Source organism: Prionailurus bengalensis, chromosome D3 (assembly GCF_016509475.1).
Source record: "Prionailurus bengalensis isolate Pbe53 chromosome D3, Fcat_Pben_1.1_paternal_pri, whole genome shotgun sequence".
In the NCBI taxonomy this organism is placed as follows: domain Eukaryota; kingdom Metazoa; phylum Chordata; class Mammalia; order Carnivora; family Felidae; genus Prionailurus; species Prionailurus bengalensis.
In genome coordinates this window covers 28,679,641-28,707,504 of record NC_057356.1, presented here as the reverse complement: position 1 = coordinate 28,707,504, position 27,864 = coordinate 28,679,641, and the positions used below count along the sequence as shown (strand labels likewise).

Genomic DNA, 27,864 nt, shown 5'->3' with positions numbered 1-27,864 from the left:
GAATCCATAATTTAAAAACTCCCCGCAAAAGAAATCTCAGGCCCAATGGTTTCACTGGAGAATTCTACCACAAGTGGGTACGGTTATAAAGGAATAATAGGGAAGATCTTTATGTTGTTAGAACTACTCATATCTTGACTATGTTACAGGAACCTACACAAGTAATAAAATTCTATAGCTCTCTCCCTCTCTCCCTCTCTCTCTCTCTCTCTCTCTCTCTCTCTCTCTCTCATACACACACACACACACACACACAAATGAGTACAAGTAAAACTAGAGATGTCTGAGTAAGTCAGTGGATTGTGTCCAAGTCAATATCCTGGCTGTGATATTATACTATAGTTTTGCAAAATGTTCCCATTTGGGGAAATCAGGCAAAATGCATAAGGGATCTCTCTGTCTTATTTCCTTTAAATGCATCTGAACCTACAGTATCTCAATAAATAACGTCAAAAAAAAAGGGGGGGGGGTGCGCCTGGGCGGCTCAGTCAGTTAAGCATCCGACTTCGGCTCAGGTCATGATCTCACTGCTTTTGTGTTTGAACCCTGCATCGGGTTCTGTGCTGATGGTTTAGAGCCTGGAGCCTGCTTCAGATTCGTGTCTCCATCTCCCTCTGCCCCTTCCCCACTCACACTATGTCTCTCTCAAAATTAAATAAATATTTTTTTAAAAAGCCAGCATAAATGGATCAAATTAAGCATAAAAATAATGGTACTGATGAATTATAACCCAGCTAATGTAATAAAAATCCAAGAGTGCATTCTAATACAAATAAAGAAATTAATCAATGGGGGAAAGGGGAACGCTTTTCCTTACAAAAGAATGCCAACTAGTAAATATGGAAGAAATGAAAGAGTTAGAAAATTGCCAATACATGCTTAACATCAGTGGGTACAAGTTTGATGAGGAACAGGAATTTTACATAGTTTCAAAGTATCTCTCCACATATTATTTATGAATTTAAAAAAGGGAAAAACCAGAACTTCACAGTGGAAAAATCTGGCAGGCATAACTTTAATCCAGGGATCAAAGTTAATGTCACCAACATCAGGGCAAAGTGATACCATATGCCTCTTGATTTGATATATCTAAGAAGCTAAATACACAGACAATGGCCAGGCCATACATGACAACAGAGCTCTGACCCACCACTTCTGCAGCAATCAGCCCAGAACATTCAGGATTTGGTCAATGACAGCCAGCTTCCCTGCTTTTCCAGGGCAGGAACCAGCAGAGAAAGCCAAATATGCTCCTCAAACCAATCACCTCAACTGGCTGGCTTTTTTTTTTTTCAATTTTTTAAATGTTTTTTATTTTTGGGGGTGCCTGGGTGGCTCAGTCGGTTAAACATCCAACTTCAGCTCAGGTCATGATCTCACAGTCCATGAGTTCGAGTCCCACATCAGGCTCTGTGCGGCAGCTCAGAGTCTGGAGACTGCTTTGGATTCTGTGTCTCCCTCTCTCTCTGTCCCCCACTCCTTGTGCTCTGTCTCTCTCTCTCTCTCTCTCTATCAAAAATAAAAATTAAAAAAAATGTTTTTTAGTTTTGAGAGAGACAGAGCACGAGTGGGGGACAGGAAGAGAGAGAGGGAGACACAGAAACAGTAGCAGGCTCCAGGCTCTGAGCTGTCACCACAGAGTCTGACGCGGGGCTCAAACCCATAAACTATGAGATCATGACCTGAGCTGAAGTCGGACGCTTAACCACCTGAGCCACCCAGGTGCCCCTCAACTGGCTGGCTTCTAGTCAGCTTGCTCCCAGTTTCCCATGCCAACCGCCTCCACGGAGGCACACACCAGGAGCCTTTAGGGCACTGGTGAAAACCCCCGGGTGTTGGATCCACAACTCCAGCTGGAGGCGGGACAGATGCACCTTGTGAAGCCCACACACTCTAGGACATCTGCAAGATACAGACTCTCTAAAGAATGGCCCAAAGGGAAGATCTAAAGCAGAAGGGAGAGCAGACATTAAGAGCCCTCTGGAAAACCAATCCACCCAGACACAAGGAATCTACTGAATATGAAGGCTGGGGAGTATGGAGGGTATCCACAGTACAGCCCAAATCCTGCCCAGACTGATCCCTGCCACCATTACTGTAAAGACTCTTCTACACAAAAGTCCTATCAGAAGGAAAGAAAGGCAAGGAGCGCCTGGGTGGCTCAGTTGGTTAAGCAACCGACTTCGGGTCAGGTCATGATCTCACAGTTTGTGAGTTCGAGCCCCGCATAGGGCTCTATGCTGACAGCTCAGAGCCTGGAGCCTACTTCAGATTCTATGTCTCCCCCTCTCTCTACCCCTCCCCTGCTCACGCTCTGTGTCTCTCTGTCAATAACAAATAAACGTTAAAAAAAAAAGAAAAGGCAGATAACATACATGATGGAAAATTCAGCAGAGAGATGAAAACTCAAGAATCAAATAGAAACACTAGAAATGAAAAACAGACAAAATGTAAAAAACAAACAGGTGAGGGGCGCCTGGGTGGCTCAGTCGGTTAAGCATCCGACTTCGGCTCAGGTCATGATCTCATTGGGAGTTTGAGCCCCGTGCTGGGCTCTGTGCTGACAGCTCAGAGCCTGGAGCCTGCTTCAGAGTCTGTGTCTCCTTCTCTCTCTGCCCCTCCCCACTTGTGCTCTGTCTCTCAAGAATAAATAAATGTAAAAAAAAAAAAATTTATTAAAAAAAACAAAAACAGGGGTGCCTGGGTGGCGCAGTCGGTTAAACGTCCGACTTCAGCCAGGTCACGCTCTCGCGGTCCGTGAGTTCGAGCCCCGCGTCGGGCTCTGGGCTGATGGCTCAGAGCCTGGAGCCTGTTTCCGATTCTGTGTCTCCCTCTCTCTCTGCCCCTCCCCCGTTCATGCTCTGTCTCTCTCTGTCCCAAAAATAAATAAACGTTGAAAAAAAAATTTAAAAAACAAAAACAAAAACAAAAACAAAAACAAAAACAAAAAAACCCCCAAAGAGGCGAAAAATGTCATTAGTGGGCTTATCAGCAGACTCGACACAGTAGAACATGGAAAGAAACAGTAAAACATATTAATAGAATTACTCAAACAGAGGCACGCCTGGGTGGCTCAGTCAGTTAAGCATCTGATTCTTGATTTAGGCTCAGGTCATGATCTCATGGTCGTGAGATCAAGCCCCACACTGACTCCTTGCTGAGCATGGAGCCTGCTTAAGATTCTCTCTCCCCTTCCCTCTGCCCCTCTTTTTTACCACTGGTGCATGCAAGCTCTCTCCCTCTCTCTCAAAACAACAACAACAACAACAACAACAAAAAAAGAAAAACCCAAAACAGAAAAGAAAACAAAACAAATTACTCAAACTGAAAGACAAAAAGGAAATTAAAGAAACACTATAACTAAATGCAGTGCATGATTCTGGACTGGATCCTGGACCAGGAAAAAAAAAAGCTCTAAAGTATATTATTGAAACAATTGACAAATCGGTCATAACAAATTATAGATGACTGTAGGGCACCATACCCATGTTAAATGTCCTATTTTGATAATTGTGCTGCAGTTATACAAGAGTGTGTCCTGGTTCTTAGGAACACGATAATTATTTAGGCCTTGAGGGCATAATATCTTCAATTTACTCTCAAATGGTTCAGAAGAAATACGCTGAGAAAAAATGACGAGCAAACATGGCAAAATACAAGTAATTAGTGAATCTATGCAGGGGGCATATGAGAGGAAGTTCTTTATACCATTCTCACAACTTTTCCCTAAGTTTGAAATTACAGTGGACCCTTGAACAACGCAGGGTTTAGGGGCACTGACCTCTGCATAGTTGAAAACCCATGTATAACTGCTGTCTCCCCAAAAATGTATGTACTAATAGTCTACTGTTGACCCAAAGTCCTACTGATAACATGATCATTAATACATATTTTGTATATATATTAAATACTGTATTCTTACAATAATCTGGAGAAAAGAAAATATTAAGAAAATCATAAAGAAAAGAAACTATGTTTACAATAGTGTTACTGTATTTACTGAAAAAAATCCATGTATAAGCGGATTTAAACCAGTGTTGTTCAAGGATCATCAACTGTGTATCAAGAATTTTTTTGATTATTTATTTTTGAGACAATGCGAGAGACAGAGTGCAAGCAGTGGAGGCGCAGACAGAGGGAGACACAGAATCTGAAGCGGGCTCCAGGCTCCGAGCTGTCAGCCCAGAGCCCGACGCAGGGCTCGAACTCACAAACCATGAGATCATGACCTGAACCGAAGTCGGAAGCTTAACCGACTGAGCCACTCAGGCGCCCCTCAACTGTGTATCTAAATACCAAATTAGAAAATCACCCTCCTCCCAGGCCCAGATGGTCTTAAAAAGTATGGTCTAGCAAATACTGAAGGACAAGATCATCCCCAACTTGTGCAAACGGACTTAGAGACTGGTAAAAAAGAATGCTTCCCAACTCATTTCATAAACTGAATACAAATATATTATAAAAACTAGTCAAGGAAAGCACAGAAAAGGACCATAACAGGCCAAGCTCACTTCTTAAAGGAGTTCAGAAATCCTAACTAAAATTATCAGCCAAGCAAAACCAGAACAGATACACAAAAACCCTGAGATGGTTTAATATCAGAGAATCTACTAATGTAAAAAAGTAAATGACAAATTAAATCATGTAACATAAACAAAACAGCAATATGAATCAGCAAAGAAGAAAAACCACGTAATCCTAATAAATGCAGAAAATGCATTTACATTTTTGTAATGTAGAAATTCTTGGCAAACTAGGAATACAAGGTACTTCCTTAACCTAAAATTTCCTCAGTCTTTTTAAAAAATTTTTTTTAACATTTATTTATTTTTGAGAGACAGAGAGAGACAGAGCGCAAGCAGGGGAGGGGCAGAGAGAGAGGGAGACCCACGATCCGAAACAGGCTCCAGGCCCTGAGCTGTCAGCACAGAGCTGGACATGGGGCTCAAACTCAAGAATGCGAGATCATGACTTGAGCCAAAGTCCGACACTCAACCAACTGAGCCACCCAGGTGCCCTGGTATTTTCTCAACCTTAAGGAAAGTACCGCACCATATTTAACGCTGAAACGCTAAAAGCTTTCCCTTATAGGTTGGGAGGATAAGAAAGCTCACTACCAGCACTTCTAATCAACACTACTCTAAAAACCTTGGCAAGTAAAGGAACACGAGGGGAAAACAGATAAAAAAATAAGTCAAAGATTTGAAAAAGGACACAAAAATGTCTAAATAGAAAATCTAGGAGAATCCAACCAAATAAGAATTCTTATTTTTTTTATTTTTTTATTTTTTTTTTTCAACGTTTATTTATTTTTGGGGACAGAGAGAGACAGAGCTTGAACGGGGGAGGGGCAGAGAGAGAGGGAGACACAGAATCGGAAACAGGCTCCAGGCTCTGAGCTATCAGCCCAGAGCCCGACGTGGGGCTCAAACTCACGGACCGCGAGATCGTGACCTGGCTGAAGTCGGACGCTTAACCGACTGCGCCACCCAGGCGCCCCAACCAAATAAGAATTCTAATAACGGAGCTCAGAAAAATGGATTCATGCTGAAGAAAAAAAGGGTCAAGAATTGACAACATAAGGGGCAAAAGCAAGGTAGAGAAGCCCACCACTAGCTAGGAGGATGTATCCCAAAGCTCCCGTAAAGACAGCGTGGTATCAACATGGACTGACAAACAGCCAAGGGTCAGAATGGAGTCCAGAAACAGGTTCAGACATCTATGAACCCCATGACAAATCAGCAGGCAAGGGGATGATGGTCCAAATTAATGGTGCTGAGATCATCGGCTGCAACCCAGCCTGCCTCACATGCGCCTCTGGATTCAATTCAGCCCTCCGCCCACTGCAGAGGGGCCTGGACGAGGAGCCCTGCCCTCAGTATGCACAACACACTGCAAGTCCCTGAGGCTGGAGGAGACCTTCATGTGGAATGTGGGCAAGTGAGCGGGAAGAGCAACAGGGAAAGACCATGGGCTGAGGTGAGGACTGGCCCAGCTGTGAAGTAAGCAGTCTTGGAAAGACCTAAGGAGAGTACGGATAGGTGACCAAGGCAGTCAGAGGTTCCAAGACCCCACAAGATGTAGCATGCCCTCTGTCACCATTCTCATTTAATCTCCTAACAACAATGAGGTGTGGAGGGCAGGAATTGTCACCTCTATCCTGGGAAAGAGAAAGGAGGGCTCATGGATATCAACTGTTGCCCAGATTCCTGCCCTCCCCCCACGGCACCTGTGCCCCTTCAGAGTGGCGTGTGAGCCAGGCAAGGAGCTCCTGCCACCCCACTGAGACATAGGGGTCTGGCTTGGTGCACTGTGATGTCAAAGTCTACTCAAGGTCAACACCAAGGTCCAGAGATCAGACAGCCACAAACTCATGAGAAGCACACCCTCACAGCTTACTAGGAGTACCGGAAGAGGTGGCTTACTTCTTTTACAGAGAAATGAAGATTTCTCATAGCAGTTCTCCGCATGCCAGCTGTGCAGGTCGTGGTGGCGGAGGGTGGGGAAGTGGAAGCACTGGAGCTGGGCGCAGAACACGTTGTCGCTTTCCGACATGGCCGAGGCAAAGATGGGGTCTGGGGGCAGGAACACCTCTGAGGAGCCTGTGGGAGAAATAACGTGATGTCAGCATACGTACCAATCACATGGAGTACTTGTGGGGACTAATGCCCCCCAAACTGGATCATCAAAGGGCCTGTGGGCCACCAAGTGCTAGCTGCACTGTGGTCAGGGCATTCATTCACGACCTCTCCTAGTTTCTATGAGCACAGCTCTGGACAACGTGAAGAGTAGAGTAGTGGGCCAAGACACGGTGGATTAAAAAGTATGAGTTCAGACAGATAAACAGACAAATAAACAGAGAAGGGAAGGGAAAGTCCTCTCTTACAACAGGGTATCTACTAGTAAAAGGAGAAGGGCTTGAAAAGGCCCTCACCACACACACCCGGAACACACAGTTCAGGCAGGATTATGACTCCAATGCCCACCAGGGGTAGCAGCTGGCAGGCTGAACTGGAAAGCACTGGCTCCCTGGGACCCCCTCCCAGCTCCAGGGAGACCTGTCGCTCACTGAACTCCTTCCTTCCGACCTGGGATCAGGCAATCAGAAATCATGCTGCCCTGGCAGCCCAGGGTTGGGGTGCAGTGGTGTTGGGAGAGGGGGCCATGAACCCCTAAGCCTCTCTTCTGCAATGTTCCAGATGTGGCTCTGGCCACACCTGGGGCACAGCACAGCCAGCCCCCAGAGTCCATTCTCTAGCTCAGAGAGCCCCCCCGACACTGGACCACCAGAAGATTCCTTGAGGCTAACCCAGCCGTGGATCACTGGAGATAACTCTCATTTTACTCAGATGGCAGTGCAGTTTACCCTTTAGCAGAAATGAGGCATTCCCATACATGCCTTTTGAACTCTATTTGCTCCCAACACGAAGCGTGCAGGTCAGTTTTGAAGATCCAGCCAGTTTGAAGGCAGGGCTTCATCCCACAGACACTGGGAACATGGCCTCCCAGCTCCCTGACAAGGGTGGGAAGATGGGCTTTCAGGAAGCATGGCGGGATAGAAGCCCAGTCCCCAGCTGACACCCTTGGCTAGGGGATTTTGAGGCCCCAGTGGCTGGACTCACAGGAAGGCCATGGACAGAGGGTAGGGGAGGCGGCTGGGCTCTTTGCAGTGTCTTCTCACACCATTTGGGGAGCCTGCCTCCATTGCTAAGAGTGGGTGCTGCCTTGAGCACTGTTGTCTTTCCTTTGGGCCCCCTACTCCCCAACAAGGCTTCCTGCATCCCTTGTGTATCTTCTTCTTCTCCTTCAGATGCCCCTTCACCTGGGGAGTTGCCTCCCTTCTTAAAAACTGTTTTCTTGGGGCGCCTGGGTGGCTCAGTTGATTAAGCGTCCAACTTCGCCTCAGGTCATGATCTCACAGTTTGTTAGTTTGAGTGCTGCATCGGGCTCTGTGCTGACAGCTCAGAGCCTGGAGCCTGTTTTGGATTCTGAGTCTCATTCTCTCTGCCTCTCCCCCACTTGTGTTCTGTCTCTCAAAAACAAATAAATGTAAAAACTAAACAGTTTTCTTCATTATTTGGCTTCTTGTCTTATAGGCCAAAAATGGAACAGATTCATCCCACCCTTATTTTATTTTTTTAATGTTTATTTATTTTTGAGACAGAGAGAGACAGAGCATGAACGGGGGAGGGTCAGAGAGAGGGAGACACAGAATCTGAAACAGGCTCCAGGCTCTGAGCTATCAGCACAGAGCCCAACGTGGGGCTCGAACTCATGGACCGCGAGATCATGACCTGAGCCGAAGTCGGCCGCTTAACCGACTGAGCCACCCAGGTGCCTCTCATCCCATCCTTTATAAAAGAAACAAGTCTTTAGCCATGAGTCTATCTGCCAGCCCAGAGCACAATTTCAGTGCATGACTGCAAAGCTCTGACCAAGGCCACAAATAAACTCTCAGGGTAGAGTCCTGGGACCTGGTCCTCACCTCCTGTACTTCCCCCAGCTGCCTGGAACCTGCCAGAGCCAAGTTGAGAGTGGAGGATGGGGTGGGGTGAGGGTGACTCAGGCTCCACCAAGCCACCAGATGAAGGGCATAGGGAGGGCTGAGGGGAGGGGGCTCCTCCCACCCGCTGGTGACCATGGGATCACCTGGGCCTCCTCACTCTGTGCTGGTCAGAAGCCCTATTTACCCTGAGATCATGGGGGGCTGCAGTTTCTTGGTGACTAAAAAGACCATTTCCTCTTTGCCAAACTTTAGTTCCTTTCAAGGCTTCATTTTATTTGCCCTCTCTATGGCATCTCATACCCCATTAAAAAAAAAAAATGTTCCATCCTTTCTCTGCCAGGAACTAAAGGAGGCTGATCTCCAAAACATTCAGTGTGGTCTTCAATTAGCATGTGCAGTGGGTTGAGGAACATCTGCCCCAAATTCATGGCCACCTGGAACCTCAGAATGTGACCTTATTTGGCTCTTGAGATGAAATCATCAGGAATTTGGGGTGGGTCCTAAATCCAAGGACCAGTGTCCTTACAGTAAGGGAGAAGGGAATGGCTATGGCAGATGGAGCCACTACACACTGGTGAAGAAGCAAGGAGGGACTCTTCTGGAGCCTTTGGAGGGAGGGCAGCCCTGCTGACGCCTTTATTTTGAACTTCCACCTCCAGAACTGTGACAAAGTAAACTTGTGTTAAGCCAGAAATTCGAACTCTCTTTGGGCAGCTGCAGGCATCTAACACAGTCTCCTAATCACATCCCCTACTGATTTAACAAATACCCGCAGGGCCCACCCCGTAAGCAGGGACTCAGGGTACAATGGGCAACAGCAGGAGGCAGAGATCCTTGCCTTGCAGAGCTCACATTGGAGTGGGGGTATAAAGGCCAGAAACAGATGACTAACAAACCTAATGAGTAAAGTATATGTGAAGTCAGAAGATCACAGCTGCTATAAGAAAAAAGAAAGCTGGAGCTTGGAGACGAAGGTAGACCTCAGAGCAGTAACATGGGAGCAGAGAATGGACGGGAGGAGTGACACAGCTTGCGCTGGGCATCGCACACCACTCACAAGATCACTGCTTTGCTAGAAGGACTCAGGGACCTGGCCTGTGACAGAAGTGAGCCCCTAGAGTTGGACATGCTGAGACAGGGGGATAATGAGGTCAAGGTACCAACGCTAAGCATGTCTTCAATAAGCAAGTCACACAACGTGGACACATCAAACCCACAGTATGCTTCCATTTTTATATTTTAAAATAAGTATCACATATAATAACCAGAAACTGAAATGACACTGGGCCCTGCGCAGTGGCTTATGGGAAAATGGGGATGATTCCCTTTAGACAACACAGATCTGTTTTCAAATTTTGGTCACCAATGTTATAAAAATGGTACCCCATGTTCTCTGGCAGGGGCCACTCTCAGCCTCCATGGAGGGCATGCCAGGACTGGGTGCTGACTTAAGTGTCAGGGTCTCAGAACCCTGGCATGGGGCTATGCAGACAGAGCCAGAGCCAGAGCTTCCCTCCCTAGGGAGAGGCCGTGGGAGGAGGCCCCTCTCACAAGCAGAGAAGCAAATTTAAAATGCGCTGGGGAGGAGCACCTGGGTGGCTCAGTCAGTTAAGGGTCCAACTTCGTCTCAGGTCATGATCTCACGGTTCGTGGGTTTGAGCCCTGTGTCAGAGCCTGCTTCAGATTCTGTGTCTCCCTCTCTCTCTGCCCCTCCCCTGCTTGTGCTCTCTCTCTCCCAAAAATAGACATTAAAAATTTTTTAAAAAATGCAACTGGAGAGTGGAGTACCTGCATACTTGGGGAAGAAGTGCATATATATGGATAACACTCTGTGAGCACCACTGTGCCAATACACAACACATACTTACAAAACTCGGAAAAACGTTGGACAAGATGTAAATGAAGTAAGCACACACGTGAGCAGGGGAGGGGCAGAGAGAGAGGGAGAGAGAGAGAGAATCCCAAACAGGCTCCGAGCTGTCAGCATAGAGTCCAACACAAGGCTCAATTGTGAAATAATGACCTGAGCCGAAATCAAGAATCAGATGCTTGGGGTGCCCAGATGGCTCAGTCAGTTAAGCGTCAGACAATTGATTTCAGCTCAGGTCATGATCTCACAGTTCACGAGTTCAAGCCCTGAGATGGGCTCCATGTTGATGGTGCAGAACCTGCTTGGGATTCTGTCTCCCTTTCTCCCTGCCTGTCCCCTGCTTGCTGTCTCTCTCTCTCAAAATAAATAAATGAACATTAAAAAAAAAAAAAGGGAATCAATATTAAAAAAAAAAAAAAAAGAATTGGATACTTAACCGACTGAGCCACCCAGGTGCCCTGAACTGAGTATTTTTAAACATCTTCCCGTGGTAGCTTCCTACCGCCATTCACTCATATTCTTAGGCATAGTCTTTTCTTTGGGGTAAGTTTGCCATTGATGACAAAGGACTTAAATCTACTTCCCACTGCTGTTGTGATGCATCATCCCTGGGCCAACTTCTCAGGCCCAGCTGAAGTAGGTGGCATCTGGCAAACAGCTCCTTTCACAAGCAGAAGTGGGGGTTCTGCCACTGTCGTGTTTGCTGGGGGTGTGTTTTCAGTGTTCTTTTCATGCTGCAGTTTCTTAGCAGAAACCTTTTAAGATGCTTTTAATATGGACACTTTCAAACAGACACAAAAGCAGAGGGAAGAAAACAGTGAACCCCTATGAAGCTCTGAAGCTCTCTCCTGGATCACGGCAGCTCATCCTGGACGTTCGTCCACAGCACAACGCTATGGTCACACCTCTGAAAATCCATGAGTTAATCTCCACTACAAATCCAGACTCAGCTCCCTAACCGTCCACTGAAGTTTTTATAACTCCCTTCACAATCTGGGATGCATCAGAATCCACTGTGGTACATTTAACTGGCGCAGCCACTCTGGAAAACAGTATGGAGGTTCCTCAAAAAATTAACAATAGAACTATCCTACGACCCAGCAATTGCACTACTAGGTATTTATCCAAAGGATACAGGAGTGATGTTTCGATGGGGCACATGCACCCCAATGTTTATAGCAGCACTACTGACAACAGCCAAAGTGTGGAAAGAGCCCAAATGTCCATCTACTGATGAATGGATAAAGGTGTGGTACATATATACAATGGAATATTACTCGGTGATCAAAAATAATGAAATCTTACCACGTGCAACACCATGGATGGAACTATTATGCTAAGCGAAATTAGTCAGAGAAAGACAAATATCATATGACTTCAATCATACATGGAATTTAAGATAGAAAACACATGAACATAAAGTAGGGGAAGCAAAAATAATATAAAAACACGGAGGGGGACAAACCATAAGACTTTTTTTAATGTTTATTTATTTTTGAGAGAGACAGAGTGTGAGTGGGGATGATGCAGAGAGAGAGGGAGACACAGAATCTGAAGCAGGCTCCAGGCTCTGAGCTGTCAGCACAGAGCCCAATGTGGAGCTCAAACTCATGCGTGGTGATATCATGACCTGAGCCGAAGTTGGACATTAACCAAGTGAGCCACCCAGGCACCCCTCCCCCTCCGTAAGAGACTCTTAAATACAGAAAACAAACTGAGGGTTGCTGGCAGGGGGGAAGGGGTAAAGGGGTGAGAGGCACTGAGAAGGACACTTGTTTGGATGAACACTGGTTATTATATGTAAGTGATGAATCACCATTCCTGAAATCAGTATTACACTATATGTTAAGTAACTTAGATATAAATTAAAAAAACAAGAATTCATGTGCTACATTTGGATTTATGTGTTTTTGTTTTGTTTTTTAATTTCTTTGAACCCAAAACAAATGATGTTGAGTGGTGTCAAGTATCTTAGGCCAGCTATCTTGTAGTAGAGGAAGCTTTTTTAGCCACATATTCATTTTGTGGCTACTACTTAAATCCAGAACAGATCTTCCAGGTCTACTTGCGGCAGGTACATGCAGCCAATACCATGCTGCACCCATGCAGAACTGCTGGACATCAGGGCCACAGCACCGTCCGTGTGGGCGCCTCACTCTTGCCTCGGGTCCCTCTCACATTGAGCTGCTGCCACCAGCGTTGACACACATTTTTTCTAAATTTCAGGTTTGCTCTTCGAATGCCACAGTGGAGCCATCGAGACAAGCATAGCCATGAGAGCCTACCTGGGGCCTCTCATTCTCGTGCCAGGGATGAGATGAGGGTCCCATGGCCCCCAGTTCAGAACATGCTGTCATGCTATGCAGACTCATATCTCCACTTTTAAATCACTAGTGTCAAGAAAACAGTGGTGTCCAGGAGTGTCTATACTGTCCTGAAGGCAAGTGCCCTCTGCTGGGGCCAGGGCAATGGGCCTTTGCCTAGGATTCGCCTCCAATGGCTCTGATTAGGGCAATGAGGAGCTACTAGATTTATCCACTGCAAGGCACATGGAGACTCTTGGGCCTGGAAATCTAAGAGCTATTTACTTGTCTCCACTCTGGTGGGAGATCTAAACTCACAAACTCTGGGAATGCAAATGTGGGACATGCTTACAGTAGGCTATTTTGGAGGACACAAGAATGGGGTGACTTCCCTAGTAGGAGCAAAGGTTGGTAGGTGAGGCCCCTCTGCTGGGGCCTCTGCATTCACCATCTCTGCTCCTTGTCCCTTACCAGCTGCTAGGCTCAGCACCTCTGCCCCGTGGGACCCTGCCTCTCTCTGGGCAAGCCAGGTGCCTGAGGCTTTTGAACACCAATACTGTCTGTGCCTTCACCAATCATTCTATGTAGAGACACAGCCGGTCACCTGCCACACAGCCACTCAGGTTGGGAACCAGGTGGGCTCTGAGTTCAATGCCCCTTCAGACTCCACAGTGAGGTGGACAGAGTGAGATGTGCGGGGTCCCTTGGGACCACCATTCCTCACTTGTTCTTCTCAGAGACACCGAAGACATCCATGGTGGGACTGGGATGTGTTTGGGGAAAAAGAACAAGACCCAAGTTCAAACCAGAGGCCCAAAGAACAGTCCAAAAACGAGGCCTGACAAGGGACAGGGTAGGGGAACATAGCTCAGGGAGCAAGTGAAGAGGCCACAGCCAGGGCCTGGGAGAAACTTGCCAGTGCCAGTGCAATGGGGCAGGAGAAGAAGGCACAGGCAGGGGGCAGGACTCAGCTGCCCATAGCAGATATGCTTTCCTTTATGTTACACTGGTGTTTTCAAGCAGTTCAGCATAAAATCCGTAAAGCAACACACACACACACACACACACACACACACACACACACACACACAATCTATTTTAAAAAAATTTTAATGTTTATTCAGTTTTGAGAGAGTGAGACAGGGTGTGAGCAGGGGAGGGGCAGAGAGAGAGGGAGGCACAGAATCCGAAGCAGGCTCCAGGCTCTGAGCTGTCAGCACAGAGCCCAACATGGGGCTCGAGCTCACAAACCAAGATCATGACCTGAGCTGAAGTCGGATGCTTAACCAACTGAGCCACCCAGGCACTCCTCACACACAATCTATTTTAATTCCATCTCCCTGATAGCTTTCCTTCCAGTTTGGATTCTACTTCTGGATGTCTCTATCCTAGAGGCTTATCCGTCCCTCTCTGGCCCACATCAGCTATACACTCTGTACGTTCATTTTTATATCCAAACTACAGTCCTTAACTTAAAGAGAAAATGGAGAAAATGGAAAATCTGGAGAAGGCTCCAGCCCCCACAAGGGGCCTGAAAGAAGGGCCTTGGGGTACCTGCCCAACATCACAATGCTCCCTGCAATCCAGGGCCCTCCCCTCTCCATGAGCCCTGCACCAGGCACTCATACAGGCCAGGCACTGCTGGGGGGAGGATGGGGAGCCCCCAGCAATACCCCCTAGTCGGGATGATGCCTCCACCCCAATTTCAAACCGAGCAACTCTTCTGAAAGACCAGGAAGACTTACCCTTGAACGCTACCTCCCAGCGGCCTTCTAAGGAGCGGTTCCGGCTGGTGATGACATACTGGTAGCCAACCCACAACCTGCAGGAGGGCAGAAAGGCAGGAGATCTCAGCACAGCAGGGAAACAGCCATGGATTGTGTGTGAGTGTGGGCATCTTACAGTTATATTGATCTTTAAAATACCAAGCTTCTGGGGTGTCCGGGTGGCTCAGTGGTTAAGCATCTGACATTGGCTCAGGTCATGATCTCACGGTTTGTGAGTTCCAGCCCTGCATCAGGCTCTCTGCTGTCATTGCAGAGCCTGCTTCAGATCCTTTGTCCCCCTCTATCTGCCCCTCCCCAACTCGTTTTCATTCTCTCTCTCTCTCTCAAAATAAGTAAACTTAAAAAAAACCTGAGCTTCTAAAGCATTAATGATTTTTTAAAAATTTGAAGCTTAATTTTAATAAAATGCATTAAAATTCTAAACAATAAATTCACAGGTCAGAAAAAGCTGTATCTTGGGTAACTCCTGCCAAGACTAATCTTATTGGCTGATCGAGTAAAGTTCTTACATTCTGAGCAAGACCAATCTTATTCTTGGTGTATATACAGCCTCATGAATACAACTCTGTGAACAACCTAAAACCACAGAACAGTACATTCTAAAGGAGTGAATTTTACAGTATGTGAATTACATCTCAATAAAACACAAGCCCACGTGAGTCTACACTGCAGTGTTGGGTAAAACCACGCTCGTGGTCTCCCGCTTGGTCTCTGCTCAGAGCCAGCTCCCCACAGACCTGCAGCCCGCTCCTGAGCATGCACATCACAGCACTGAGAAGGCCGTGCACATGGACCTGGATGACTGCCACAACCACCCACCGAGTGTGTGCCTCTCACCCCAGCCTTCCAGCCACAGTCCTGGGGATGCCTATCAGCAAGCCCAATGCCACCGTGGGAGCCCTGGCTTGATACCACTCTTGTCCCTTTAGCCTACTGCCATGCACACACCTGCCCTGGGGAGATGGGGAGTTCTCTACCCAGTGGGCTGAGCCTTCTCACTTCTCCATGGACTCACAATCATCCTGTGATCTAGAAGTTATTTTTTCTCACTGTGTAGTTGTAGAAGGAAAATGACAAGGTCTCATGATTTGTCACAGTGTGTAATGGTGGAGGCCAAACCTAGGCAGGGTCTTGAAATGAAGGCTCACTCTCCACCTGCCATGGTCATCGTGCTCCTACAGCAGTGTGGCATCCCTGGGAGGGAGCACTGGCTGTCTGGTGATCCCTACAATCCATTCCCTGACCCCCAGCAGCATGGAAGGGGCAGTATGACACCAACTCCAGAGGAAGAACACCACAGTCCTTGGCACACACTTGCCCTCCAGCAAAACCCTTAAACTCTGGGCTTGGGAAATGCTGGCAGTTGGCTACAATTTCCACACTTTCTGCAGTGTCACAGAGCCTTGGGAACAAGAGCCAGGCTCTGGAGCTAGACGGCGTGGGCTGGAACCCGGGCACACCCCAGCTAATGTGTACCCGCAGTCAGGTGTGCACTCACCCTGTGCCTGTCTTCTCACCCACTGGCCTCCTATGGTTTCTGGGAAGACTGAACAAGTACACCCATGGAAGCACTGAGCATAGGGCCTGGCAGAGCCCACTTTCTCGGATCCTTCCAAGATCCCTACCCACTTGCATGCCCCTCAGGCCAGGCCCATGAAGTCCATCAAACAGCTCCTCCTGACACCGCTGCAGCTGAACCCGTGGATGGGAGCCAACGAACGGGGCTGGCCCGAGGTGACATAATGTGGTAGCCCATCCCTGCACCTCTGACAGCTCCCAACATCACCCTGATGCCTGCTCTAAACCCCAGATCTCTATGTGTTTCCAGTGGGTGGAAACTCTTCCCCAAAGTGCCGGCTGCCAGCAAAGCTGAGGAGTGGAATGGGTGGCCAGAAACCATGTCCTTGGTGGGTATCTGGCTTGCTGGGTGGAGGCTTGACCTCAGGCCCTGGGTCCCCACCTCAGGACTCACTTGTGCTGGTCCTGCCAAGCGAAGCTCCGCTCTGGCTGGTCCCATTCCTGGGCCAGGACAAAGCGCAGCTCCTGGTCAGTGGAGAAGGTGGCGAGGGAGCCGTTCACGCGCTGGCAGGTCTGCGCGGCATCCCAGTAGTTCTCTCCACTCAGGTAGACCCGGTAGCAGCTGGACGTGCCTTCATAGTGGTGCCATCCTGTCGGGCACTTCCCTAGGAAACATGAAGGGCGGGAGGGGAGTTGTCCCCTAAATTAGGATCCTCCTCTGAAATGCAAATAGACATGCTGCATCTGAGCAAAGGTCAGAATCATCCCAGAAAAAAAACAGAGAAACTGAGGCTCAAGAGGTAACCTCTGCCTGTAAGACCACATATGCTGTGAAATGTAAGTTTCTCTAAGACCCAGATGCAGCCTGATGCACAAGTACATTCAGGGACTCATCTCATTTCTGTAAGGCCTTTGATTTACTTGGCAGTAAAGACTGGCTGCTGAATGCATTTTGGTAAAGTGGATTTCATTCTCAGATGAAGTCTGGTTGACAAGACAGCAGATCTCTCCAGGCCAGCTCACTGCAAGGCCTGGCAGGAACCAGCAGAAAAGCTCCTGGCCCACACCACCCTCACTGACCCAACACACAGCTCTGGCCACTCCACCAGCAAGCACACTGCTTCCTGAGCCCACTCCTCAGCTCTCCTTTTCTCTTCACGTGGGTACCGGCCAGCACTCCCCTAAAATACAAGTTCACGGGATCAGAGCTAGAAATGCCACTGAAATAATGGGACCTATATAGAACTTATAGAAGGCTCTATAACCTTCAAATGCTGGAGTACCCACCTCCTAAGTGCACACTGATGAAGAATAATACTTTTTTTTTAAATTTTTTTTCAACGTTTTTTATTTATTTTAGGGACAGAGAGAGACACAGCATGAACGGGGGAGGGGCAGAGAGAGAGGGAGACACAGAATCGGAAACAGGCTCCAGGCTCCGAGCCATCAGCCCAGAGCCTGACGCGGGGCTCGAACTCACGGACCGCGAGATCGTGACCTGGCTGAAGTCAGACGCTTAACCGACTGCGCCACCCAGGCACCCCAAAGAATAATACTTTTTAACAAAGCCAGTTGTTGGGGCACCTGGATGCCTCAGCTGGTTAAGCATTCAACTCTTGATTTTGGCTCAGGTCATGGTCTGTGGTTCGTGAGTTCGAGCCCCATGTCAGGCTCTGTACTGATACTGCACCGCCTGCTTGGGACTCTCTCTGCCCTTCCCTGTCTCTCTCTTTAAGTAAATAAACAAACAAACAAAACAACAATGAAGCCAGTTGTTAACGAAATGCAACTTTTTGATGCATCTACATCCTGTGGAACTAGTAAAACTTGTGAAAGATAGATGTTCATGTTTTTATTACTTAAGAGCGTGTATGTGTGTGTAACTTATTAACAAAGGTACAGAGATTACAACAGAGGAAATGGCAGTGCTGGCCTGTAGCCAAGGAGGCATGCCACAGCATTGCTGCGATGCAGAGAGGGGGACAGCGCCACCTGCCCACTGGGGAGGGCCTGCTCACATACTGAGCATGCAGGAGGACTCTTCACTGTAGACCAGGAGCCAACCCTGAGAGTTATCCCTGCTTGGAAGGTAAACAGTGCGCACAGCATATGTCTGCTGTGTGGCATGGGCTTGAGGGGCAGGAAGATCACCAGCAGTTCCTAAGCCCCAACATGTGATGTGTTCCACCTGTCACACTCCCTCCAAGTGGGGTAGAGGTGGAAACACTGAGGTGTGCACAGGTCAAGCACCTCGGCTGGTGAGCAGTAGGGCAGGCTTCCACTCTAGCTTCTCACCCACCGCCACCTTGGGATGGGTCCAGGAAAAAACCCCTGGGGACAGAAGTCGGTGGCTGGGAGCAATGGATGGAGGGAACATTACTTTTTACCGGCTCATCTTTTTTTAATCATTTGAAATTTGTGGAATTATTATCTCGATAGAAGGAAGTATTCCTGTTCAAAAGAAAACAGGTAAGCAATGAAAAGGGCGAGCATGAGACAGAGTCAGGGTTCCACAGGGCTGAATCCTGGCACTGCTCCCGTTGGCTGTGTGATCTTGGATGGGCTGACCTCTCAGAGCCTCGGTTTCTTCACTTGCCAAGCTTTGCCCAACGTCCCTTCAACCACGAGAACCTTGCAGTTCACAGCTATTAAGGACCAAGGCCGGGCACACTATCAGGGCTTATGGGATGGCTGGCCCCTGCCCCTAGCCCATTCAGTCTCTGTCAGACAGAACCAAGGCACCACACGGGGGCTGGGCTCTGAGATGCTCCCCAGCGCTGAGTGTCTGTGAGATGGGTATTAACATGGCCAACTGCAGTGGACACATCACATGTCAGTTCCTCCTGTCCTGGCGTGTCGTACCTACACATATCATCATGCCTTTTTAGAAGGGGGGTTTCGGTGTGGTTTTTCTTTCATCCGTCTTTAATCTTGTAATGCTCCTTTAAAATCTTAACGTTACAGGAAGTTCATTAAATAACTAGTCTCTTCAAAAATGGTTTAACAACAGAGGTAGGGTCTTCCCACCCCATCAGCTGGACCTCATCTCTTGGAGCCTATTTCTCCATCTACCAAAGGGCAGGCATAGTCCAACCCCAAAAAGCAGCTGGCTTGTGGAAACAAGCAGCCTGGTTCCAGAGCCTGGGTTTGCGTCATGGCTTTACCACTCAGGGGCTGGGTCACCATATAGCCTCACTCAACAAAGGAGGTTGATGCCCGCTGATCGCCCTGAAGGGTCATTTTAGGAGGCATACCCTTCATCCAGGCAAGTGGCCCTAGGACAGCCAGGGGCTGCAAGGGGCCATGCTGGACAGTAAGGCTTAGGTCCCAGACAGGGCAGGTCTGCAACTTACTGCTGAAGCGCACGGGCTGCGCCACATTCACCGCATGGAAATGCTTGGGGTCATTGCCTCGGGCCCGGCCTGGCCGCGGATCCACAGCCTCCTTCCCATGGTAAGGACGCGACTCTCCAGTCACTTCTGAAAGCAAGAAGAGAAATGGGCTGTACACACTGCTCATGCAGCAGCGGGGCACACAGTCTCAAGTGGCTCTCTGTGGCCAGTGCCAAGATAAAGCCCAGCGTAGCCCGCCTACTCAGGGCTGGGAAAACCAGGTTGGAGGTGGGAGGTAGCACGTATTCCAGTTATTCACTTGTTCTTTAAAAATCCGAAACCTTGCTGCTCAGGCCCAGTGGGTCACATGCACTTCTTACTGAAACTATTCTTTTTGTTATTACTAATATGAAATGAAACCTCTCCTTCATTGCATTTTCTAACAGGCAACTGTTAGCACAGCACAGGGTTAGTCAATCCTCCTGAAAATCCCTCAGCAGCTCCAGTTCATGGCAGGCAGGCGGGGAGGAGAGGTCTCTCCAGAGCCCAGGCTTCCCCTTACACTCCAATGGCCTGGGAGCCTCTCCTTAGTATGAAGAGGGAAACACTGTGTGATACCCTCCTTTGCATTACTTGCACTGGGCCTGAGCAGCAAGGTTTCATAGATTTTATAGGCGTCTGTGCACCTGCCTGCTGGTGCCTCTCACGGCCTCAAGGCCAGGGCCTTCTGATATTCCTGCCTGGCTCCTGGCCACCTGGCACAGGCCCTCATGTGCAGCTGGAAGTATGAACAGGAAGCTGAAGATGAGGAATAATTCTAGTTTTATGGACCACGGTCTACTAGCAATTCACATATCGGTGCTTCCACAGTCTCTCTGGGGAGGGTGGGGTCTCCCATCCAGAGAGTACCACTCTCTCCCCTCTTCAAGGTGAGGGATGATGCAGAGACATGAAGCTATGTACCCGAGGCACAGAACGGGAAAGTCAGAGGCAACATCTCACCTGGGCCACATTCCTCTCCACTCTGCCCGCATGGGGGCATCTTGGTGCACAGTGAGGACACCTGGTGCAAGGTCAGGACAGATAGTGTCGAACTTGGGTCTGCATGGTTGCATGCAGAAGGAGGCCTGCTCTGCTTCCAGACAGCCTGAGGCAGAGGATGTGGGGGACCTGGGCATGGCGTGCAGGTGGCCTTCTGCAAACCCACCTTCCCTGACTCCATGGTGCCCCACTTGACTGAAGCTCCTCCAGCTATCTGGTTTTGCTCATGTCACAGATCCTGATGTTATTTTCATAAATAAACTGTATTTTTTCTCATTATAAAATAACATGTGAAATACTTAAGAAATGCGAAGTTTGAAAAGCGAAAATATATAACCTGTTACTATGCTAAGGTCTGCTGCCCTTCCAGTCTTTTCTTTTTACATAAATCCCTAAAAATATTGGGATCACATCACTCCATCTTATGATTTGCCTTGTAAGCTTAAGACTATAAATAGCTTTCCATATTCCTAAAAGTGCTTAAGAACATCACCTTTAATGGCTGCACAGTATTTTGTGAATGGATTTAATTATAATCCCCTAATGGTTCGAAGTTCAGGTTGTTTGCATTTTTTCATTACCCTACAAAAGGTTCCACAGAACAACCTGTTTACAAGTCTCTGTGTGTGTGCTCCTCCTTATTTCCTTCTGAGACCCTGGGTAAGTCACGAGCCCTAGAAGCTCTGGTTCCTTCCCCACTAAATATTCAATACAAGTATTTCCCTTCCCAGGCATGTGATGGGGATCAGGAGCCATCAGATTACAAATCTCTCTCAATAAATGTGCTACCAATGTCTGAGATAAGTTCAACGCAAGGCAAGACCGTAAAGCAGAAACACAGTCAAGGCCCCTGGCGCAACCTCACTGCCAACACAATGACCTCATTGCTGCCATCCATGTGCTGCAACTGCTCTCTTCAGGGCGACATTGGCTCTCCAGGACTGGAGTGGCCCATCCACATCCTGAGCACTGTCACTCCCAGCAGGAGACTGGCAGCTCTGACAGAGGGCAGTGCTACAACAGGCATCCCCTGACTCCCTGGGAGGCAGGCACAAGAGTGGGGAGAACCACACTGGGCTTCTGGGGGATGGTGGACTGGAGATAAGGACAGAGGGAAACAGAAGGGCTTCCCAGCAGAGGGCACAGCCTGGGCAAAGGCCAAAGGCAGACACGTCTAGGACAAGCTTGAGGACAAGTGTGGGTGTGGTGAGTGCATGTTTCCCTACACCTGAAATGCACGTCTCCCTCTGTCTGCCCCGACAAGCAAGACCTGCGATTCCACTTTGTGTCTTGGCCTCTGCCCCAGACCAAGCACAGCAGCACCCAGTACAGGACAGACCAAAATGCTCACAGAAAGATACATGAATCTGGGGCACAGGGTGGGGAGAGAAAGAAAGGGTAAGAGTGTGCTGCTGGGGCCTGGATGCTGGCTGACAGCAGAGGGGGTATGGGGAAACAGGCAAAACACTTAGGGAAGTCCCCAGAAAGCCAAGTGGTGATGGGGGGAGCCAGTTTGCACTGAACAGGCTTCTCCTGCTTGCTCAGGTGGCAATTCTGAGCCCTTCTCTTTTCTATTATTTCTCTTCACAGTCAATCACCCACAGCCATGCCCTCATCACTCAGTTGTTCAGTGCCACTAGGGGAACCCACCAGCGCGGACAAGGGACTTCCCAGTGTCCTGGGGGCCAAGAGAAGCAAGAAATGGGTGCAGCTGGGGAGGAGACAGAGCTCACTGGAGTAACATCCTCATAGACCCCTTAGGATGACCTCTAACAACACAGATTTCCTTCTGCAAACCACAGACAGCGTTTCTTCTTAGGACCAGTTGGCAGGTGTGAGCTGATGTATGTGCAGTCAGCCCCAAGAACTGCTTTCAGATGCAGACAACACAAAGCAACTTTCCCTCTCCCTTCCTCTCCTCTTCAATCTCCTAGGGCACTCTCCTAGGCATGGGGAATCCAGCAGTGAGCAAAACAGCGGATGATCCTGTCCCCATTTACAGAGAGGTCACATACTCTGCCCGCCTTCTCTTCCATCCAGCAATTGGCCGTGGGTATACTTACGTCCTGTGATTGGAAATGGAAGAGTCTGAGTGTGTACCCCAGCCTCCAGTCCCCAGCCCAGACTGCGATCTTGAAAAGGGTACTCTCTGCACCACAAGCTGCCATCTGTGTTCTGCTCTCTTCAGGTGTCCTTGCTAAGACTTCAGAACAGCTCTGGCCACCAAAGACAGAATGGGAGTGCATGGAAGGAGACGTGAAGCAAGGAGAAGCCAACATGGTTGACCCGGTACTAAAAAAGCTGAGGGAAAGGGAAATGTCTTACAGATGGGAAAGTATACTCAGAAGTGTTATGAGACTTGCTTCACAGCAGAAGTAAAAAACAGGGGAAATGTGAGCCCTCTTCTTCCTCCATGTCCACAGGACCTGAGCTTCCTCCCACCTCACAACCCAGCCACCGGCCACTAGAGGCCTGTCTCTGCCCATCTTCCCAAGCAGCACAGTCCTGTGTGTCCTGGGGGGCTCAGGGAAGCCCCCTCTTGCTCCCCTGGGCATGCTAAGTTTCCTGCTTTCCCAGCAAAAGCCTCAAAGGGAGAGCTCAGGGGGCCACAGGAGAGCCGCGAGTCCAACAGGGAAACTGAGTCAGGGCAAACAGTGGCAATGCTTGCTTCCCAACGTTCGTTATTTGTAAATAGAGGACAAAATGTGAGTGATTCTGTGTTTCTAGGAACACATAACTTGTTCAAATGTGGCATTAGGGTCCAGACGAGCTTGTAACCTCTCCAAATAAAGGGTTAGACAGACCAGAGCTTCTTTAGTGTCCAGGTGGACATTCCAAGGCATGTCATTTTCCTTTATACCAAAACATGGTAAAAAAAAAAAAAATCAGATATAGGTAAGTCAAGTAACACTTGCTTACCAAAAGAGGATTTCTAACATCAGAGAGCTTGAAAATATAAAATTGTGAATGCTATTTCCATTATGTCATATACTCTTTACATTCTTTTCCTTCCCAGCCAGGGTCACAGAGCTTATTAATAATCTTCCTGAGGTAAAGGTTTGCCAGTGGGCAAGCCCCAGGACCACCATCTTTGTCTCCATTCTATCAAGGTTTTGAGACCTATGCTTTTGAAATACCAAACGAGGGGCGCCTGGATGGCTCAGCTGGTTATGCCTCCAACATTGGCTCAGGAGATGATTTTGTGATTTGTGGGTTTGAGCCCCACATCGGGCTCTGTGCTGACAGCTCAGAGCCTGGAGCCTGCGATTCTGTGTCTCCCTCTTTCTCTGCCCCTCCCCCACTTGTACTCTGTCTCTCTCAAAAATAAACAAACATTAAAAAAAATTTTTTTAATTTTTGAATACCAAATGAGGACTTATGTTTTCTCATTTTATACCCATGTGGACAATATATAACTCAACACAGAGAATAACTGCAAAATACAGCCCTGTCAGTTCCAAGTTCAAAATCTGCCTCCCCCATTTTCAAGAGTCCACAAATGTCTCAGGCACAACTTCACAGAAAAATATGCCTTACCTTCCATTAAGGATGGTGACAGAAGCTGAAGCCATCAGACAGTCCTATGACACACTCAAGATGTGGCCGTGGGTCTCAACTGCCAGCACAGAGATGGCAGAAGCAGAATGACCTGGTAGGAATCCTCACCTCAGGTCTTAATTCTTATGTCTGTCTATCACAAGATATGCCTCCCCTCCTCCCAGTCCCCTGCTCCTAATCCCATTTCCTAAAGACATCTCCTTTACTTGTTTCTTCTGATATTTATGTCCATATATTTTTTTAAAATATATATTTTTTAACATTTATTTATTTTTGAGACAGAGAGAGACACAGCATGAACGGGGGAGGGGCAGAGAGAGAGGGAGACACAGAATCGGAAGCAGGCTCCAGGCTCTGAGCCATCAGCCCAGAGCCCGATGCGGGGCTCGAACTCGCGGACCGCGAGATCGTGACGTGAGCTGAAGTCGGACGCTTAACCGACTGAGCCACCCAGGTGCCCCAATGTGTCCATATTTTTAATAATAGGTATACCCAGCTATTTCCAGTTTTATCAATTTTGAATGTTGTCCATTGACTTAATATTAGGACAGGTACAGGTTTAGCTCATATACACTCTTACCCACCTCCCCAACAGAGTAAAATTTAATTGCATAATTAAAGTTAGTGGAATAATGGAAGTATTCTTCACCCGTGAGCCAAAAAGCATACAAGGTATTTCATTTCTCTATAACTTCCTTTTTGTCTTGGAGTTAATATTTGCATTTATTTTAGTTTAGTTTAGTTTAGTTTGAGAGAGAGTGCAAGTGCATGTGCAAGCAGGGAGGGTCAGAAGGAGAGGAAGAGAGGAAATCTTAAGCAGGCTCCATGCCCAGTGCGGAGCCAGACTTGGGACTCAATCTCACAACTGTGAAATCATGACCTGCGCCAAAGTCAAGAGTAGACATTTAACTTACTGAACCACCCAGGTGCCCTATCTGCATTAATTTTCAAACTTGCTTAGGTTTTGGCATATCTGTTGCTATTCTTTCCAGTTGCTATAGCAAATAACAAAGGCTAGCAATAAAAAATTTAAACACTTAAAATATCACATCAGAATCTCCTGGTTCCACTGTTCCCTGGGAAACCCCTCCTCTACTCCCTACTGTCTATCACTAGTCTGAATGGGCTGCTCTATGGGCTGGGGCATGGTTGTGATCCTAGGGGTCCATATGCTGTCCTCCTGTACTGGACCCTCTTTCCTGACCCCCTGGTCACCTTTTTTTCTACTTTACCCTCTCCTTTTACAAGACATATCTTCCTAAGAAAGGGCAGGGCAACTTTTCTGAATCTTTCCATATCTGAAAATGTCTTTATTCCATTCTCATGCATGATCGGTTCCTCTGGATATAAAACTCCCACGTTCATAACATTTTTGAAGCTTCTAGAGATATCCAACTACATGAACATATTCATTCACCTCTAGTCTACCCTGAAACTCATTAAAACAACAGTAATGGAATTTTTAAAAAGGCATAGTCACAAGGACAAACAGAAAAGAAGATGGTAAAGTTGTAAAAACTGGAAAAGAGAAGTAATAATTAGCTGAAGAAGGTGACCATACATTGTAATTTGCCTGGGGATGATCTCAATTTGTGCCTGTTGTCCAAGGATCCTACCCAGTTTATTAGCATTTGTCAGTCTCAAAACTTTTTGTTGTTGTTGTTGTTTTGGTTTTTTTAGAAGCAAATCACTCAACTTATTTGAGCCCAGAAAGCTAACTTCTAGGCCAATAGGTGGGCAAGTAGAAAAGTAAGGCATCTATAATATCACATGTCAACTATACTTCAATTAAAATTTTTTTTAAAAAAGAACAAAAAGTAAGGAATTTGGCAATACTTAGCAAAACTACATACACACTGACCCTCTGACCCAACAATCCTATATTTAAGACTTAATGTGAAGATATACTTTCAACAATTTGAAGGGGGGGGGGAGACATATGTACAAGGTTATTTATTGTGGCATCACATTTATTTAGTCATAGACTAACAAGAACAACCTGGTGACGACGATGTAGGAGGTTAAATAAAGTATGGTACGTCTCTAAGATGGAGTGCAGTACAACTGTAAAGAAGAATGAAAAAGATCTTTATGAATTAATATAGTGACTTTATGGGTATTTTGTTAAATTAAAAAAGAGGGGTGCCTGGGTGGTTCAGTTGATTGTGTCCAACTTCAGTTCAGGTCTCAATCTCACAGTTTGTGAGCTCAAGCCCCCGCATCAAGCTGTCTCCTGTCAGCGAGGAGCCAGCTTTGGATCTTCTGTTGCCCACTCTCTCTGCCCCTGCCCCCCTCTAAAATAAATTAACATTAAAAAATATTTAATCAGCCAGAGAAAGACAAAAATCTTATGACTTCATTCATATGAAGAATTTAAGATACAAAACAGATGAATATAAGGGAAGGGAAGCAAAAATAATATAAAAACAGGGAGGGGGACAAAACATAAAAGACTCTTAAATATAGAGAACAAACACAGGGTTGCTGGAGGGGATGTGGGAGGGGGAATGGTCTAAATGGGTAAGGGGCATTAAGGAATCTACTCCTGAAATCACTGTTGCACTAACTAACTTGGATGTAAATTAAACAATACATAAATATGAAGGACTGAAAAATAAATAAAATTTAAAAAATAGAAAATATTATAAAACAAAAAAACACACCATTGAGAGTACACACAGTAAGATATTTTATGTAAGAAAGGCAAAGAAAAAGAAGAGGAAATAAAGTATACATATATTTGCTTATTTTTGTAAAACAAAACAAAAGCAAACTCAAGAAAGGTAAGCTAGAAACGAATGGAATTACTTACCTGTAGGATGTGAGTGGGAACAACAGGGCAAAGGGAAAAGGAAAGAGAATTTTCTTTAACGTATGTACATATATATGTATGTATGTATTTTTATAGGCTTTATGCCGAACATGGAGCTTGAACTCCTAACCCCAAGATCGAGAGTCACATGCTCTACCGACTGAGCCAGCCAGGTGCCCCTATTGAGAACTTTCAAATATATGTTTATATATAGTTATGACTTCTGAATCTTGTTTATGTTTTACATATTCTAAAAATAAATCAGTTACACAACCTTGTGAATATGCTAAAAAACATGGAATTGTATACTTTAAAGAGGTGAATTTTATGGGACAGGAATTATATCTCAATACAAAAAAAAAACAAATTAAATCAACAAGATGAGGAGGCAAAGTTCTACAACTGAATATAAACAGGATGAAATATTAACATCATCACCCAGAGGAAAAAAAAGAATGAATACTAGTGACTTTGACTTGAGAACTGACTATACCCCATCAGTGGGAAACAAACTAATAACATAAAGAACTATAAAGAAATCCTGGAATTTACTTAGTAGGTGTGTTCTTGGTAGTGGTATAGGAGTAGTAATTCCAAAACTACAAATATTTTAGGACTGGCCAAATGGATAGTGTTGGGAACCAAGGTTCTTACCATGGGAGAAAGGAAATAAAAAACATGAGATGGGAGGAGGAAAGGAAGAACTTTAGTATAGACTAGAATTGGAAGTGTCAGTAAATATGAGCTTATTGTTTAACAAAAGGTTCCCTAGCTTCATCCACTGAAAGAAGTGCCTAGAAGCTATAATGCCCAGATAACGATGAGCACAGCTAACACTCAGATCTTGGTTTCTAAACACCATTCCTCACTGAAAGGAACAGGGCTCTTTAGAGAAATGCTTGAGTCCAGGTCTGGGACAGGAAAGCTACAAGATGAACCTGGAACATTTTATAGTGCCAGGAAACAGGAAAGATCTTTATAAAATAATTTATTAAGTGGAGTACGTATAGAATTACAAAATCACCTGATTCAGGTAAGAACCATCGATATAAGCTAAAACAACTGAGTGTATGATGGTTGGACAACACTTAGAATACCACTCCGCAGATTACTCATTACTTATTCATAGATTACTTT

At 46.7% G+C, this 27,864-nt stretch overlaps 1 protein-coding gene across 7 annotated transcripts in view; it reads right to left on the bottom strand.

Annotated features, from left to right (window-relative positions):
* Positions 1 to 27,864, bottom strand: part of DGCR2 (DiGeorge syndrome critical region gene 2) — a 100,718-nt gene that overhangs the window by 18,415 nt on the left and 54,439 nt on the right. For 4 of the 7 annotated variants that reach the window (XM_043558103.1, XM_043558107.1, XM_043558105.1 and 1 more), the window contains 4 exons: positions 19,338 to 19,463; positions 16,439 to 16,658; positions 14,425 to 14,501; positions 6,426 to 6,602 (listed from right to left, as the gene is read on the bottom strand). In XM_043558103.1, coding sequence (XP_043414038.1) covers positions 6,426 to 6,602; positions 14,425 to 14,501; positions 16,439 to 16,658; positions 19,338 to 19,463 — 600 coding nt within the window. The remainder of the gene's footprint in view (positions 1 to 6,425; positions 6,603 to 14,424; positions 14,502 to 16,438; positions 16,659 to 19,337; positions 19,464 to 27,864) is intronic. The other 3 variants (XM_043558104.1, XM_043558106.1, XM_043558109.1) reach the window with 1 other exon arrangement.